The 17,911-nt window shown below is 40.3% G+C and overlaps 1 protein-coding gene across 1 annotated transcript in view; it reads right to left on the bottom strand.

Moving 5' to 3' along the window:
* Positions 1 to 17,911, bottom strand: part of GUCY2F (guanylate cyclase 2F, retinal) — a 75,095-nt gene that overhangs the window by 51,566 nt on the left and 5,618 nt on the right. The window contains exons 2-9 of the mRNA XM_044668926.1: positions 13,645 to 14,436; positions 11,008 to 11,309; positions 8,020 to 8,374; positions 6,729 to 6,813; positions 5,968 to 6,058; positions 5,735 to 5,863; positions 3,264 to 3,344; positions 1,102 to 1,278 (exon numbers count right to left, since the gene is read on the bottom strand). Of these exons, the coding sequence (XP_044524861.1) occupies positions 1,102 to 1,278; positions 3,264 to 3,344; positions 5,735 to 5,863; positions 5,968 to 6,058; positions 6,729 to 6,813; positions 8,020 to 8,374; positions 11,008 to 11,309; positions 13,645 to 14,436 (2,012 nt within the window). The remainder of the gene's footprint in view (positions 1 to 1,101; positions 1,279 to 3,263; positions 3,345 to 5,734; positions 5,864 to 5,967; positions 6,059 to 6,728; positions 6,814 to 8,019; positions 8,375 to 11,007; positions 11,310 to 13,644; positions 14,437 to 17,911) is intronic.

Genomic DNA, 17,911 nt, shown 5'->3' on the forward strand with positions numbered 1-17,911 from the left:
AGAGCTCAAGTCTTCTGTCTCCCAACCTAGCTAGGACCCTTTCCAACTAGAATATGCTCCCTCCTGAGAGGATTATGCTCATGGAAAAAACTTTGGATTTACAGTGAGAAAACCTGGCTCTGGGTCCTAGCTCTGCCGCTTACTAGTACCTGAGGACATATAGAGCTCCCCAAAATTAGTCAGGATTTCTGAATTAACAAACTCTATCCTTTGAACCTGTAGTCCAAAAAAGATCTCAGATAAGTTTATCTGCTCATGTCAAACTAAGGTCTCCTAAAAAGTTTAAAAGAACACCCAAAACATGATATGAACAAACTCCCATAGTGTGCTCTTGGTGAATTGCTAGGGATACAAATTCTAGGGGTACAAACTATATTAACTTTGATGGTCATAATAGGTAAAATAACATAGCACATAAGTATTCAATAAAGAAGTGGTCTGACTTGTAAAGGAAACATTCTGGAAAACAGACTGTCTGATCTCACTGAAAACAAACAAACTGTAGATTCCTGTAAAATTAGGGTATCCAAGAAGGAAAATTCTGGCTGGAAAAATTTCTCCAGCGTGTCCCTATGTGAATACATAGAGGACCTCAAAATTATTCTGGACAAGATCCAACAATGTAATAGCCAACTAGCAATATCTCCCACACTCACAAAGTGTGGAATTTCCCCCAGGTCCTAGCCATTTAAATCCTTCAGAGGTGTGACTAATTCATTTGCTCAGTCAGCCAATCACATTGTTCTCTTTGGGAATACCAACAGACACTTCTGACTAAGTTGATCAGAAAACAATTGGTGCATCTTTGACAGTTTAATATCTCTATGTTATATGTGATTATATTCTATATATAATTATATGTTACATATATAATTGTATTATATATCATCATATATTATTATATTATATATTAATACCCTGTGATTACATTCTGGATCTTTCTTTACTATGTTAATTTGAGGTTGATTGTAGAAGAGAATCTCTTCCCATACAAATAAATGGTCAGACCACTCCTATCCACCATCCTATTTTCTTCTTCCCAACTTCAACCATTGACATAGGGGCCATGGCCACAAACTTCTGAAGAATTGTTTCCCTTACTTTAATCAGATCCATCAGGAGGGAGGATTTGAAAGTCCAATCAAGCCGTAGGTCCTCGTTCTTCAGCAGGTCCTCCAAACTGCCCCGGCAACAGTGCTCAAACACAATGGCAGAAACACTTCGATCAGTAAAGAAGCCCAGGCAGAGATTCACATTCTCATGTTTCAGGTCTCTCATCTGTAGAGGCAAGACAGTATGGAATGTGAAATGTCTTAGAGGGAGAAGAAGCCATCAAGGACTCTTTTCCCCTAAGTATCTTAAAAGGTCAGAACTGGAATGATTTTAGAGCTCCTCCGATAAAGTCTTAATACCTAGAGTTGTAAGGTTTAAATTAAAAATGGTTTAATCCAATTCTATCCTATCTTCTCTAGCAGATTAAACCCCTCTGTTATCCCTACTCTCACTTATCTTCAACCACTCTATTGGCTGTGTCTCTACTGACTACAAACATGCCCACATCTTTTCCTATCCTCAAAAAACTTTCTTGATCTCTCCATCCCCACTAGCCATCTTCTCATCTCTCTCCTTTCTTTTAGGGTAAAATTCTGAAAAGGCTATCTATAATAGGTTTCTCTACTTCCTTTTCTCTCATTCCTTCCTTAATTCTACAGTTTGGCTTCCCATCCCATCAGTCAGTTGAAACTTCTTTCTCCAAAATACTAGTGATTCTTTTTTCAAAATGCTTACCTTCCATCTTAGAATCAATACTGAGTATTGAGACCAAGGCAGAATAGAGGAAAGAGCTAGGCAATGGGGGTTAAGTGACTTGCCAGGGCCACACAGCTAAGAAGTACCTAAAGTCAGATTTTAACCCAGGACCCCCCCATCTCCAGGCCTGGCTCTCAATCCACTTAGCCACCTACCTGCCCTCTACTAGTAATCTCTTAATTGCCCAAACCCTTCTTTCCATATCCTCATTGTACAGAAGGAACAATTGAGATCCAGAAATGGAAAGTCACTACCCAAGTCTCAAAACAAATCCAGGACAGAGCCTAAAGTCTCCCAACACCTAGGATCTTTCCATTGGACCATGTGGTCTTTTATTCAAGACCGGAATGCCTTCTGTTTTCTCCCCAAGGTTGAGAACACAGAACCTCCTCCAGTTCTTGCTATGGGTCCATCTTTGTGCATGAAGAGGGTACACTTACAGCACTTTTCAAAGGACATCATCAATTTCTTCCATCTTGCCCTTTGTTCACATCCAAAAAATTGCCTTCATAAAACTATTGTTAGGGAATTATTCCTTTGATGTAATCATCTCCTTTTCTGAATAATGTATTTTGAGAGATAAAATTCACTTGGTGATAAATGAAAATACTTCCCTTCTTCCTTCTCCCTTAATAAGATAAACAGGCCAGCAGGAATGTTCTAAGTATTGCCAAAAGTGAATGAGAGGAAAGGTGAATGAAAAAGAAGCAGAGGCATGGAAGACAGCATTTATCTACTTCAAGTTTTCCTGTAGGTTGGTCTTCCTGGTAAACTGACTGTGCTAGCCTCTTTTCTCAGTACTTTCCCAGCTTATCTTTCCCCCATGACCCTCATGATTCTCATGGGTCAGAACCATGCCACGAATCCACACCTGTAGAGAGGGTTCTAAAAAATCCATTGTTTAGCAGTCAGAGGACACAATATATATTTTATTCCAAAGAGCCAAAAATGTACTGAGAATTCACTTGACTCTCTACATTTCTCCTTTTTATCATCCTCTCCTTTCAATCATCCACATGAACCAAGGACCTTTATTTCTTCCAACAATGGGCCCAGTCCCTGGGCAGCTCTTCTAGGTGCTCATCAAGTGCTTGTTGAATTGTAACAAAATATGTATTGTGAACACTGAAACGGGGGACATTGCTGGAGACAGATATGAAGAAGTCACAGTCCCTTCCCTGAAGGAACTGTCAGTGAAGGAGATATGATCCAATGAATTAAAATACAAAAAAGAATATCAATAAAATGTTATTTTTAAAAATAGAAAAGAAAGTTGCCTAGAACACTGAGAAGTTAAGTGACTTGCCAAGGGATGCATAGACAGGATGTGTTAGAAGCGAGGTGCAAACTCGGGTCTTCTTGATTTCAAGACTACTACTGTGTTTCCCTGGCACTCTTTCTCCATCCCTGCCCCTCAATAATTGTACTGGAGGAGTGCCCCTCCTTAACAGTACCTTTTTAAGTAGCTTTGCAGAGCTTTGACGGAGCTCCAGGGATGTTCCAGCCTTGAACTTCTTCAGCCAAACCCAGTCTCCCTATTGACAGAGAGCAACGTGGTTCATAAGACTCAGCCTTCCCAAAGAGCTGTCCTGCCTGGGTACTCAGGCCTTGGTCTGGTTGGTCCTGATCAGGACTCATGGCATTCAAACAATGACCAAAAACATTTTCATCTTATGCTCACCCCCACTTCTCTCCACTCACTCTGGAATTCCCTGGGAATTAAAAGGAGATCCTGGATCTCATTGAAGAGGCTGGAGAATGACATAAAAGCTATGTTTTTAGGTAAATCATTTTGGCAGCTAAATGGAAGATGGACTGAACTGAGGAGAGATTTGAGGCAGTCAAACCATCCAGGAGGCCATTGTAATGGCCCAGGCATGAAGTGATGAGGTCCTGAACTAAGGTGATACAAAAATGTGAGTAGAGGGAAGGGAATGTATACAAAAGATGTGAAAGAAAAAGGATGATATTTAGCATCTGATTGGATAGGTGGGGTGAGAGAGATCAAAGACTGGAGAATAATCAGTGATGAGAAGTCATGAGAAGACTCATCACTTGAGAGATTTTTTTTTTTTAGCCATAGCAGCTCAAAGTCTATCAGTATAATTGATCCTTTTTAAAAATAAGATTTTATTTCCTCCCAATTACACATAGAAACAAATTTTAAACATTCATCAAGGAAGAAGAAAAAGGAAGAAAGGAAGGAAAGATGAAGGAAAGAAGGAAGGGATGAAGGAAGGAAAGAAGGAAGGAAGGAAGGAAGGAAGGAAGGAAGGAAGGGAGGAAGGGAGGAAGGGAGGAAGGGAGGAAGGGAGGAAGGGAAGAAAGGAAGAACAAAAGTAAAAATAGCATGTTTCAGCCTGCATTCAGACTTTATCAGTTCTTTCTCAGATGGTAAATGAGTCTCTGGGATTGTTTTGGATAACTTCATTGCTAAGAATAACTAAGCCATTCACCAACTAAGTTCTTCACCAAAAAATATTGTTGTCATTGTGTTCAATATTCTTCTGGTTCTTCTCATTTCACTTTGCATAGGTTTAATTTAAGTCTTTTCAGCTTTTTTCAAAATCATCTTGCTCATTATTTCTTATAGGGCAAGTATTCCACCATAACCATAACATTTGTTTGGTCATTTCCCAATTAATGGACAATGTTTCAATTTCTAATTCTTTGCTACCATAAAAAGCTGCAATAAATATTTTTGTACAAACAGGTCCTTCCCTCATCTTTTTTATCTCTTTAGGATGCAGACCTAATAAAGGTAATGCTAGATCAAAGGGTATACACAGTTTTAGAGTCCTTTGGGTATGGTTCCGAATTGCTCTCCAGAATGATTGAATTAGATCATGACTCTACCAATAGTGTATTAGTATCCCAATTTTTCTGCATCCCCTCCAACATATATCATTTTCCTTTTCTGTCATATTGGCCAATCTGATAGCTGTGAAAAAGGGGATACTTCAGAATTATTTTAATTTTCATTTCTCCGATCAAGAGTGATTTAGAACATTTTTTGTATGGCTATAGATAGTTTTGACTTTTTTATATGAAAACTGCCTGTTTGTATCTTTTGACTTCTATTAATTTGAGAATGACATATTTTTTTATAAATTAGTTCTCTATATATCTGGAAAATGAGATCTTTATCAAAGATACTTGCTGTAAAATGTTTTTCCAGCTTTCAGCTTTTCTTCTAATCTCGGTCACATTAATTTTGTTTGTACGAACACTTTATACTTCGATATAATCAAAAGTATCCATTTTATATCTTTAAATGCTCTCTATCTTTTGTTTGGTCCTAAATTCTTCCCTTGTCCATAGATTTAGAGTTCAAGTATTCTATGCTCCCCTAATTTGCCTACGGTATCACCCTTTATGTTTAGATCATGTAACCATGTTGACCTCATCTTGGTATACAGTGGCAGATGCTGATCTATTCCCAGTCTAAGATAATTGATTCTTGAAGCATTATTATTCTATTACTGAGGCACCTAGGTGGTGCAGGGACACGAGTCAGGAAGATAAGAGTTCAAAGCCAGCCTTAGACATTTACTAGCTGTGTGACTGGGAAAATCACTTAATTTCTGTATGCCTCAGTAAAACAGATCATAATAGTATTTACCTTATAGGGTTGTTATAAGGATCAAATGAGATATGTGTAAAGTGCTTAGCACAGTCCCTGTCACATAGTAGGTACTTAATAAACATTTATTTCTTTACCTCTTTCTTCCTAGTGATCAGCACTTAAATGCTTTATGATTTAGGCAAGCCATTTCACCTACCTGAGACTCATTTTCCTCATTTGTAAAATAGCAATAATAGTGTCTGTAGTTCCATCTTCCAGAACTATTGAGAGACTCTAAGTGTCTTACTTAGAAAATGCACAGAACACTCTCCCTGGGGCACTGGTGATGTGAAGCCTCACCTGGTACAAGGCCATGTTGGAAGTCTCTGGTGTGGCTGGGTGGATCCTCCCTGGAGATTGGACCTCCGAACTGAGGCTCTTGACATCTGAGGGGCTCCGGGAATTGCTGAGGGTATCCAGGGTGAGTTTCTGGGGAGGCCAGCACAAAGGTCAGAACCTACCTGTCAGGGCAATTGGGATAATACCCTTGGCCCCCTCCCCACGAGGGGTCCTGCATGGGATGCTGAGATTACCCGCCGGCTCAGTGGAGGGTGGGTGAAGGTGAGGTCTTCCAAGGTCAGCATAATCTTGTTGGGGCCTCCTCCAGGCTGGAGCTGAAGAGTTCTGATTGTGGGAGAGACATTCCAGCTTTAACACTGTATGTTCTGTATTCTAAGACCCCTTCTAGCTCTGACAATCTCTGTTCTATAGTCTGATTCCAGCTCTGACATTTGGTATCCTATGGCCCCTTTTGGTTCTAAGAATTTTTAGTTCTAAAGGTCCCTTCTAGCTCTAACATGTAATGTTCTAAGATCACTTTCAGCTTTAACATTCTGCGTTCCATATTCTAAAATTACTTTATGCTCTGACATTCCATGTTCTATATTCTGACATTGTGTTCTGTGTGCTAAAATCCCTTTCAATTCTAAGTTTTGTCATTCTAAGTTTCCTTCTAGCTCTAACATTTAATGTTCTAAGATCGCTTTCTGCTTAACATTCTTAACATCCAGATTTAACATGCTATGTTCCATATTATAAAATCACGCTGACATTCCTTGTTCTATATTCTGACACTCTACATTCTGGGTTCTAAAGTCTCTTTCAGTTTTAACATTTTATGTTCTCAGGTCCATTTTGACTCAAATTCTTTGTTCCAAGATCTTTCAATCTCTGTTTTAGGGTCCCTTCCAGTCCTGACATTGTATATGGCAAGGAGGCAAATGTCAAGGAGATGAAAAAGGATATCTTTCAAGGAAGCATTTTCAGATGCAAGGTTTTACCTAAAAATTCTCACCTGATGAGGTAAATGAGCCCCAGGGCTCCAAGCACCACAGCAGATACTGATATCACAGCCAGGAGGGGAACCAAGGACCATCCATCTGCAAAGGGACCAGAGAACAGAGATACATTTGGCATGAGTATCTGTGGAGAATTTAAAAAAAATGGGATTTGGGGAGGGCTGTTTTGACCTGCATCTGTTTCTTCCCTTGAGACCTGCCTATATGTATCCTTGGATCATTTATATTTTGGGGAATGGGTAAATCTTGGATCTTCAAGAGTTTTTCTTTTTATTATTTTTCCAAGGTCCCCTATAGGATGCCAATGTCCTTGGAAAGGTTGTATAGTCCGGAGCTCATCAGGATCAATTAAATTCTTAGGGACATTTGCAATGGTCACAGAGCAGGAACTAGCTCCAGAATAGGGGGATGAGGCAAGACAAGGGGGGAGAGAAGGCAGCAAACCCTTAGCAATAATTTGAATCTGTCAGACCTTGACTTAGCTGAAGATGGCAAGAACTTCCCATTTTTTTTAGACTAGGTGTCTAGGACATTGCATATGCTGTTGAACTGGTTGTTCCTTGAACTACTTTTTCTTTTGAGCAGAGGGGAGGGATATATTTGGAAATTAAAGTAGCCATAAAGATAAAATAAATAACACATTTTAAAATAGTATTGGTCTGGATATAAGCCACTCATTTCTTCCTGATTAATTTCCTATGTGACTTCTAATCAGTGATATTGTTGAGATATCTCTACATTTTTTCCTTTCAAGAATTAGACTCTATGACCTACAGTCAAGATAGCCTATATTTAAACTAATATAGTACTTTCATTTTGCAGAATTTTCAATAATTCTCAGAGATTACTATCAACATATAATGTCTCACATTTTCCCCATTTATATATATCATTTTCCCTTTGCTGAAATGAACTTTCCCCACCAGGTTTTTCTGCTTATTCAAATTCCCCCTGTCCTTTTAGGCCCAATCCAAATTCTACTTTCTCTAGAAAACTTGTTTAACTAATATAGCCCTCAGTGTTCTTTCCCTCTCTGGGAATCCCTAGAATTTAGAGACTGAATTCCACCAGTTGAATTTCTTTTGTGTGGTTCTCATATGTCTGTTTCTTATGTGCTAATTTTGTGTCTCCAACAAAAATGTAAGCTCTTCAAGGGCAAGGATTGTGTTTCTTCCTTCCTCTGTTTCCACCACAGTATGATAAAACATAGGACTGTATATACAGAAGACATTTTAATATATACTGGTTGAGAGAATAAAGGGCATATTAAATTATCAAATAAATTACCTCCTGTGCATAGAGTATCTGGGTCAAACCAACAGTTGGAGTCTGTGGGAGGAGGTTCTCCTTGTGGAAAGTGAATAGGCCTGCCCAGTGATTGCACTAATTGAGTGGATGTATCCAGCAAATGGGTTGGAATAAGTTGACTCTTCTGACCATCTGTGTCCAAGATCACATAGCTGACCAATCTATTCCCCCTCTCATCTGTCTGAATCCTCTGGCTAAAACCAGCCAGGTCTAGAGACATAATGTGATTCTGAAGATGATTTCCTGAGAGTTGAGTCCCTTGTTCTCGAGAGCGATTCAGAGCATTGGCCAGAAGAAAGATGGCATCATAGACCGTCCCAAAGAGTGGAGACACCTGTGGGATCAAAGGCAGGATTACTAGTTCGGCAGATAATTAGAAAAGTTTTCCTGGCTTAGGCTGCTCAAAAATCTAGAGATTCAAGCCTTTTACATTCATTAGTATCCGTTTCATTACCATCACCATCTCTAAATGTTCCTTTTGGTTAGTTTGACCTGATCTCATCATAAGGATCATGAAAACATCCTCAAAATCTCCATCACTATCATTACCGTTGCAATGATAAACCCATTGTTATGCTGCACGTGTTAAAATCATTATCTGGGACAAGATGGATGCCATTTTGAATGAGAGCACTGGCAGTTGAGAACCTCGTAATGTCCCCAGGTGCTGTGAGACAAGGGCAAAAAGCAGTTGGCCCCAACCCTATAAATACCCCCAAGTGACAACACAAGAGAGCTCAAATTGGAGCAGGGACTTGGGAGGTGAAGGGTGAAAGGGTAGGCCTGAAACCTGTGACCTGTTATCCTACTGAGAGAGCTAGAGATCAATCAACATCATTATTATTAGAGCTAAGAGAGTTTACTGATTCATCTACCAACATCATCAAAAGCCTTCCCTAATCTCTGGCTTGGCTGTGGCCAAGTCAGGTCAGAGTTAGTGAGAGGATGAAGAACCTTCAGTTTCTGTAAGCCTAGCCATCTCCAGACCTTCATCAACAACTTAGATTAATAGTCAATCAATTAGCAATAGGGTTTCCTAAATCCTCAATCCTGTTACCTTGTTTCCTTACCCCATCAATAGATTCAGTATAGTGTTTACCAACAAGTACCTTTCCTGAATGGTTATTATACCAAAGCCCTTGGGAAGGGGAGATCAATACACAGTCAGATCACAATGTTTCCAATAGCTAATCAATAGGCCTTACCAACAACTAATCCAACCTCAGGTTGGGACCTAGAGAAGTTAACCATTCACATAATCTCTCAAGGGTTTCCTGCTTGGGAAAACTGTTAGAAAAGGATAACTGACAAGCTTATCCAACCAAGCTTGTCAGGGAGGAGAGGCATAGATTATACCAACAACTGTGAGAGAAGAGTGTGCTTTCTCCCCCACCAACTATAGCCAGCTTAGGCCTGGGCATACTATTCCTCCTCCATCCATATTACCTCTGAGATCCATCTATACCAAAAGATCAAGATATATATATATATAGATATATACACACATATATACATATATTATATTCTTCTTTTTAACTCACATCAACATCACCATCAGCACCACCATCATCATTAATAGCCATCATCATTGCCAACATCACCACCAACATCATCGTTAATACCCATCATTATTAACATCATCACCATCATCATCACCACCACCATCATCATCATCACCAATATCCATAGACATTACCATCTGTAGCATCTTTATCCCTACTGCTACCACCATCATCCCTATCACCATCATCACTATTGCCACTACTATCATCATAGTAATAGGTATCATCAATATTATTAGCATCACTATCACCATCACTAGCACACCCTTATTACCACCTGATGATGACCTCTGCCACCATTATCATCTTTATCATGGCCATCATCATCACCACCACTACTCTATCATCAAATGCTACCACAGATGTCCTGGGTAATGTTCCTAGCTTTTGGTGTCCTCAAGTTCTAAATTTCTTATCAAATGAGATAATAATTATAAAAAAACATTTAGCACAGTGCCTGGAACATAGTAGGTGCTATATAAATGTTTATTCTTTCCCCTTCTCCCTTCCTTTCTCCCCTCCCAGGCCCATTACCAAGTCCTTTCCCCTAAAATGCTCTAACCTTTAATGATAATAAGACTCATTGGAATTAAGTGGATATAGTTAGCAATTGTTCTCTGAATGTGATCGGTGGCAACACCAGTTAGGATACCTATAGGACAAAATAAAATTCCATCCTCTCTCTCCTTATTTTAGAAACCTCGATCCTCATTCCCCTTATCTCCCAGGAGAGAGAGAGAGAGAGAGAGAGAGAGACAGACAGACAGACAGACAGACAGACAGACACAGAGACAGAGGCAGAGACTGAGGCAGACACAGAGAGACAGAGACAGAGAGAGGAGAAGACCTGTTTTCTCTGGTTTTAAAGAGAGAAAAAGAAGAGACAAAAAAATTTACCTCCCACCAAAAAAGGAATAATGAAGGACATGGGGGTAGAGACTAGGACCTATGATTTTATCAATATAAAGAACTCCCAAATAAGGAAGTTCCATCTACCAATGTATATATCAGTACCATTTCTGCAGTTTATAGTTTTAAGGAATCATTTAGCCTTAGAATAATGAGAGGTTAAATTATTTACCCAAGATCACACAGGCAAAATGTAGGAGAGGCAAGATTTAGGGCCAGGTCTTCATGGTTCCAAGACCAGCTCTTTATCAAAGAAAAATCTAAAGAAGCTTAGTCTCAGAGAGGCATAAAAAAGAGTCAACATACCAAATAAATGTACAGACACTAGCAAATTTAGGTGTACACACACACACACACACACACACACACACACACACAGAGTTACATTTAGGGTTTGGGGAATTAGGATCCTGAAGTTGTATAGCTGGATGATAGGGAGCAAAGCAATCCCCTGCCTCCCACATACACGTTATAACCCCCACGATCTGGGACTGACTTGCTCAGGCTCTTTGTCAGTGGTGATTTCTCCACTCTTCATTGCAGCTGAGAAGGCTCCATCAAAGTCAGTTGTGCCAGACTCCAGAGTGATGGTCAGCACAGCATCATATGCTTCCTGAAGGCCACCACCATCCCTCAGCACTGGGTAGGACCGGTTGCGATAGGGCATCCCATAAAGTAGTGCATCGTAGGGGATGAAGACATACCTGCCATCAGTCAGGCCAAGTGCATGAGCCTGGGCAAGCAGGACTGCCTGCTCAGAGCCTCCAACAAGAACTGAGTGCATGCACATCACTACCACTGCAAAGCAAAGAGGCAAAAAGGGATCAGGCTCAACAGACCAGAGACAATGATCCCCCACAAAAAACAAAACAAAACAAAACAACAACAACAAAAAAAAAAACAGTGAAAGTATCATAGACAAGATTTCTTCTCGGGGAGTGGTTGAATTAAACCCAAGAATGGGGTCTATAGACCTCAAATCCAGCCCTGGTCATACCACAACCACACTCTACAATCTTAGGCAAAACTCTTCTACTCTTTTGTCTCAGTTTTCTTTATAAAATGAAAGGTTGGAACCAATGGTGTCTAAGGTTCCTTCCAATTCCAACAACTGAATTAATTAGTTAATAGGATCATATCATCCTAGATCTCAGAGTTAAAGGTACCTCAGAAGATATGGGATCCAATCTAACCCAAACAGAAATCTCCTCTGTGTTATCCCTAAAACAACTGACCATCCAACCTTCAGTGGAGGACTTCCAGTGAAAGAAAACTCTAAGCTCCTGAGCTAGCTCATCTTTCTTCTATTGTTGTTGTTGTTGTTGTTCAGTCATTTCAGTCATTTCCAACTCTTCATGACTGGAGTGGTTTGCTATTTCCTTTTCCAGCTCATTTTACAAACGAGGAAACTGAGGCAAACAGAATTAAGTGACTCACTCAGGTAGTAAGTGTTTGAGGCCAATTTTTAACTCAGGAAGATGCATCTTCCTAACTTCTGTCCACTGTGCTACCTGGCTAACTCCATCCCTCTTTTAAGGAAGCACCAAATCTGGGAGAGCCTTTCTTACATCAAATAGACATCTGCCTCTACAACTTCCTCCTACAAACCCAGGTTCTGCTTCCTAGAACCAAATTGAACAAGTGTTATCTCTCTTCTACAAAATAGTAATTCCAACATTAGGCGATGGTTATGATTCCCTTTAGTCTTTTCTAAATATACTTTATTCTTTCAGTTTATCATTGGATATTCTGGTCTCTCCTGACCCTGCCATCCTGGTGCAGATCCTCATCACTTCACGTCTGGACTCTTACAATAATCTGCTAATGAGTCTCTCTGCCACAGTTCCAGTCCATTCTCCATTCAACTGTCAAATAGATCTTCCTTAAATTTAGGTCTGACCATGTCACCCCCCTATTCAATAAACTCCAGTAGCTCCCTATTACTTTGGAGATGAAATATAAAATCCTCTGTTTGACCTTAAAAGTCCTTCATAACCTGGCCTCTTCCTCCTTTCCAGCCCTCATACTTTCCATCGGCCTATTTCTTGCTCTTCTCACTCTTACTTTGTAACACTATTTTCCTTGCTGTTCCTTGAATAAGATTCCATCTCTTGTCATTTTCTCTGGTTGTCCCATTCCTCCAACTCTCTCCCTCCTGCATTTCCTGGTTTCTTTTTCTTCCTATAAGCCTTAAAGAAAATCCTACCTTCAAGAGGAGGCTTTTCTTATCCTCCCTAATGCTATAGTGCTTTTCTTCTAAGATTATCTCCAATTTACCCTGTCTATATTTTGTTTGTATATAGTCATTTGCATGTTGTCTCCCCCATTAGATAACAAGCTCCCTGAAAGCAGGAACTATTTTTTTCTTTTTTTCTCTCCAGCACTTAGCACAGTGTCTGGAACATAGCAGGCAGTCATTGAACACTTGTTGACTTGTTTTAGTTTAGTCTCTAGTCTTTTCTCCATTCTCATCTCCCTCCTCAGGAAGATTTTAGTTTGCCTAATAAATTTCTTGATATGTAGTGGTCAGAACTGACAGTCACAGCACCTCAGATATGAACTGAGTCAGAGGAAAATGAGATTCAAGTTACTATGCTTCCTTTTCTTAATACAGACTTTTGGCTTCCATGTTACACTATTGGCTCTGTATACTAAAACTTTTTCTTGGTGACTAGCTGATGTTTCTTCAATCTAGTACTTGTGTGGTTTATTTTTTGAACCCAAGTGTAGGACTTTCCATTTATTCCCTCTAAATTTCATCCAATTAGATTCAATTTATCATTGCTAGGCTATTGAAATCATTTTAAATCGTGGTTCTCTTATCCAACATATTGATTATCTCTCCAGGTTTCTCATTGATAGGTAGTCCATTTATGTCTTCATCTAAATCATTGATAAATATGTAGACCGAAGAACCAAGAAGAAACCCATTGGGATACTAGAGACTATCCTACAAGTTGACTTTAACTCATTATGGTCTAGTCTATGAGTTCAGTCATTCAACATATTGCAGTCATCTATGACATCATCTAATCTATATCAGAATATTGCAGAAGACAGTCTATGTCCGATTGAACTCAGAGAATGTTAGCCCTACACCACGGAAGGGGGAAAAGACTCTAAATTTACTTACCCTTCAACCTATTTGTGTCTCGAAGCTGCTTCAGGGCTCCTAGAGCTCCCTGGCCCCCAGGCCCCAGAAAAGTTACAGGCCCCACTGGCAGTCCTTGCGTCCTGAGGGCTGAGGTCACCTGCTGGGCCGTGTCCACCCAGACATCCTGGTGGGAGGAAATGACGGCCACATGAGCCCAGCCAAAGTGCCGCAGGACAGCCAATAGGACGTGGACGGTAGAGGGCAAGATGGGGATCAGTGTGCCCCCTGAGTCCGGGGCTCCACATGCCCAGGAGAAAAGGGCCTTGCCCCAGTTCTGGCCCAGAAGTGCTGCTGCTGGGCAGTAGCCGGGATTGGAGGGCCCCACGAAGGTGGCCACAGCACCTCTATAGGAGAGGAAAGCAGCCAGGGCCTGAGGGGTGTCACAGCCCTCCTCAAGAATCATATAATCCAGCTGGCTTCCCAGCTCCAGTGAGGAGTCTTTCTTGGCCCTCGTGATGGCTAGCTGGGCGGCCACATGAGGGAGGGCTTTGGCGAAGAGGGGGTCACACTTCCATGGGCCCAGCACCCCCACGATGAAAGAGTCCTCATCCTGGGTTGAGTTGGGGCTCAGAGTAGCACCTAGGAGGAGATAGCACAGCATGATGCTGAGTAACACCAGCCAAGGGGCCCTCAGAAAGCTGAAGGGAAAACCCCCTGAGTGTCTTAGAAGCCACAGCCACGGGCCCTGGTGGGTCAAGCCAAGAAGATCCAGAGTCTTTCTATTCAGATGATGCAAGAGAGAGACTTCAGGTGTCCCAGTCAGCCGCGGTCCTAGGAAAGTTGCAAAGATCAACGTCAAGATCTTCCATGCCCATCTTCCTACTCATACCTGGCTCAGACAGAAGTGGGAAGGAGGCTCATCATCAAATTTTAGAACCTTTGATTCAGACTTTCAAAATATCTAGTCCCACCTATACTTCAGCAGGAATCTCTGCATCATCAGTTCATGTAAACCTTTCTGTGCCTCTTCTGGGTTCATTTGTTACAGCACCATAATATTCTCTTAAATTCATTCATATACCTCAAATTTGGTTGTTGATTTCCTAAGGGATGGGTATCTACTTTGTTTTCAGTGAAAGTGTTGCTGGGGACAGCTAGGTGGCTCAGTGGAGAGAGAACCAGACCAGGAGATGGGAGGTCCTGGGTTCAAATTTGAACTCAGATACCTCCTAGCTGTGTGACCCGGGGCAAGTCACTCAACCCTCATTGCCAAGCCCTTACTGCTCCTCTGCCTTGGAATCAATACTTAGTATTGATTCTAAGGGAAGGTAAAGGTATTTTTTTTGTGAGTTATAAATATTTTGATTTCTAAACTTTCCTTTTCTCAGTGGGCAGTATTATCATTATTATTGGTCTGAACCCTCCACAAAGTCCTATTCTGGCACCTCATTGTGATGTGGTAATAATCTTGGATTTTCAAAGCTTAGGTCAAAGGGCCATGAGCTCTGGCAGGTGCTACTAATTTGTTCAACCATTCCACAATCAAACGGCATCCCCTCATTTTCCAATTTTTTGCCTCCACAAAGAGCACAGCTATAAATATTTTTGTACAAGTCTGACCATGTTTCTAACCCATGGAACAAGGAATGACCCATTCTGCTTTGACACTGACCATGGCAGAATGGAGAATCACTGTCAAAGCAGAGTGGGTCATTCCTTGTTCCATGGGTTTTAAGAGTAAGGGATGAGAGAGAGAGAGACTAAAGACTTGTATACCACCAGAAATCTCCTGCCTCTTTATTATGAATAATTTCTTCAAGAAAACAATCAGAAGATGATGAGCATGGAAAATACTTAAGAATATACATATGATACTGATTGTATTTTTAAGGGAAGCAGCTTATTTCTAATGTGGGAATCACTCCCAGATATAGTCCAACCACCTCTGCATTAGAGAAAAATTATTCCAAAGCTAGAAATAATAAAACTGAGGAAAGGATGAAGTGCTGTTAAAGGAATTACACCCTGGCCTATTTAAGCAAATTATTGATGCCAAGAAATGGGAAATGAATGGAGGAAAAGACAGAATGATTACAACCATTTCATACAGGTGCTTTAACCCATGTAAATCAATTCCTCATAATTTAGAAATCAAAAGGACCTAAATATCACCATAGTCAGCAAATGCATGGCTAACTTGCTAGGCAGAGAGGGATTCCAGCCAAAGGCTACATCGATCAAGAATATAAATTGTTTCATAAAATTTTACTGAGAAAAATGATTGAAGAGCTTGAGTAACATCTTAAGAAGCTGTAGAGGAGTACCCTCTGGTGTGAAAACTAGATGAGAGAACTCACTAATCAAAGCCTTCTCAAGAGAATTCACAGATAAAACTGGAAGGACAACAAACAGACAAATTATGGAAACCATTTTCAGGGATTTTTATACTAAACTCTTCTGATGATCAAGGATAATGGCTCCCTCTGCTCTCTCCCTTGGGGTGTCACAGGGGGTACCACCTCATTTAGACTCATATCACTGCCCTATATGTATTTATGGAGAAAACTGAAATAGCACTGAAAAAAAAAACCAAATAAAAAAAAGATGGTAAAGTTAAACCAAAAAGACACAGAGGAGGATGTTTGTATAGTGTTGGTATCCATGGAGGGAGAAGCCATACTCATGTAATCACATATCTTTGAAGGACTGAATGATTTGGAGATGCATTTACCAAAAAGTGGCCTTCTCTACTGAATTGGACATGGGATTTCCTTAACCTCTAATGATCTTAGATAAAGAAACATTTCTTTTCCTTTCCTATAGCCTTGATTTTTAAATACTATTTCTAACTAACACAGTAACTGAACTTGGTTCTTTCCCAATACATTAGGATTTTACCACCACCATACCTTTGTTTATATAGTCCCCTGTCGCTTGGAATGAACTATTTCTTTATCCCACACCTGTCCCTACCTATTGAAATACTATTCCTCCTATAAGACCAAACTCAAGTACCATCTCCTCTTGGAATACTTCTATGATTTCCATTTGAAAGAATTATCTCCTTTTTCTGAATAATGATTACAATGATAATTAACATCTTTATTGTGATTTTTTCTTTCATTTTTTTATTCCTTCTCTCTCTCCCTCCCTCCNAGAAATTTATACAAGACAGTCAGATGGTCTTGTCAAGTAAATTTGATTTAGAGTTGCCTTTTTCTGTTTTCTATGATCAGGAATCTCAGGTAATTTATAGCACAGACAGATGCATGAGACTTTCACATAGACAAGTGCAAAATAGAAGATACATATTAGAAGGGAAAACAGCCAGGAATACTTGTCACTATGACCACATTTTGCTGCCAAAAACTGGTCTCATTTTCCTTTTCCTCCACCCCTCTATCCCTTCTTTTCCCTCCCTTCCCTCTTTTCCCTCATCTCTCTCTTTGTCTCTTTCCTTCTTTCTTTCCTTCCTTCCATCTTTCCTTCCTTTCTCTCTTCCTTTCTTTCTCTCTCTCTTTTCCTTCTTTCCTTCCTTCCTTCCTCCCTTCCTTCTTTCCTTCCTTCCTTCCTTCCTTCCTTCCTTCCTTCCTTCCTTCCTTCCTTCCTTCCTTTCTTCCTTCCTTCCTGTCTTAGTATCAATTCTAGGATGGAAGAGCAACAAGGGCTAGTGTATTGAGATCAAGTGATTTGCCCAGGGTCACACAGCTAGAAAGTTTGGGAAGCTACACTTGAACCCAGATCCTTCTGACTCTAGGCCTGGCACCTATACACTATTATGCCAAGCTGCCCCTTAAATTTATTATTTTGTTGTTGTTGTTATGTTGTGTCTAATTCTTCATAACCCCATGAACTATGGTTATTCATAGGGTTTTCTTGGCAAGGGTACTGGAGTGGGTTGCCATTTCCTTCTCTAGTGGATACTTTTGGCAGTCAGTCAGAGGTTAAATGACTTGCCCACAGTCATACAACCAAAAAGTATTTGAAACTAGATTTGAGCTCAGGTCTTCCTTACTCCAGGCTTAGTACTTTATCCACTGAGCCACCCTAGCTGTCTCTCTTTATTGAATTTTAAACTTTTACAAAAAGTTTTTCTTACATGATCCCATTGCATCCACCTCCTATAGTACTTTATACCTCTGCCTTACACTCCCCACATCTAGTGCAATATTGCAATTGTATAAATTATTCCCACTTCTGTTTGATTATATGTTCCATAAGGAAAGAGCCTTCTTACCTGGGAATGGAGGCATATAAATAGAAAGCCCTAATAAATGTTTGTTGAATGACTGAATAGTCAGGCAAA

Source organism: Gracilinanus agilis, chromosome 3 (genome assembly GCF_016433145.1).
Source record: "Gracilinanus agilis isolate LMUSP501 chromosome 3, AgileGrace, whole genome shotgun sequence".
NCBI lineage: Eukaryota > Metazoa > Chordata > Mammalia > Didelphimorphia > Didelphidae > Gracilinanus > Gracilinanus agilis.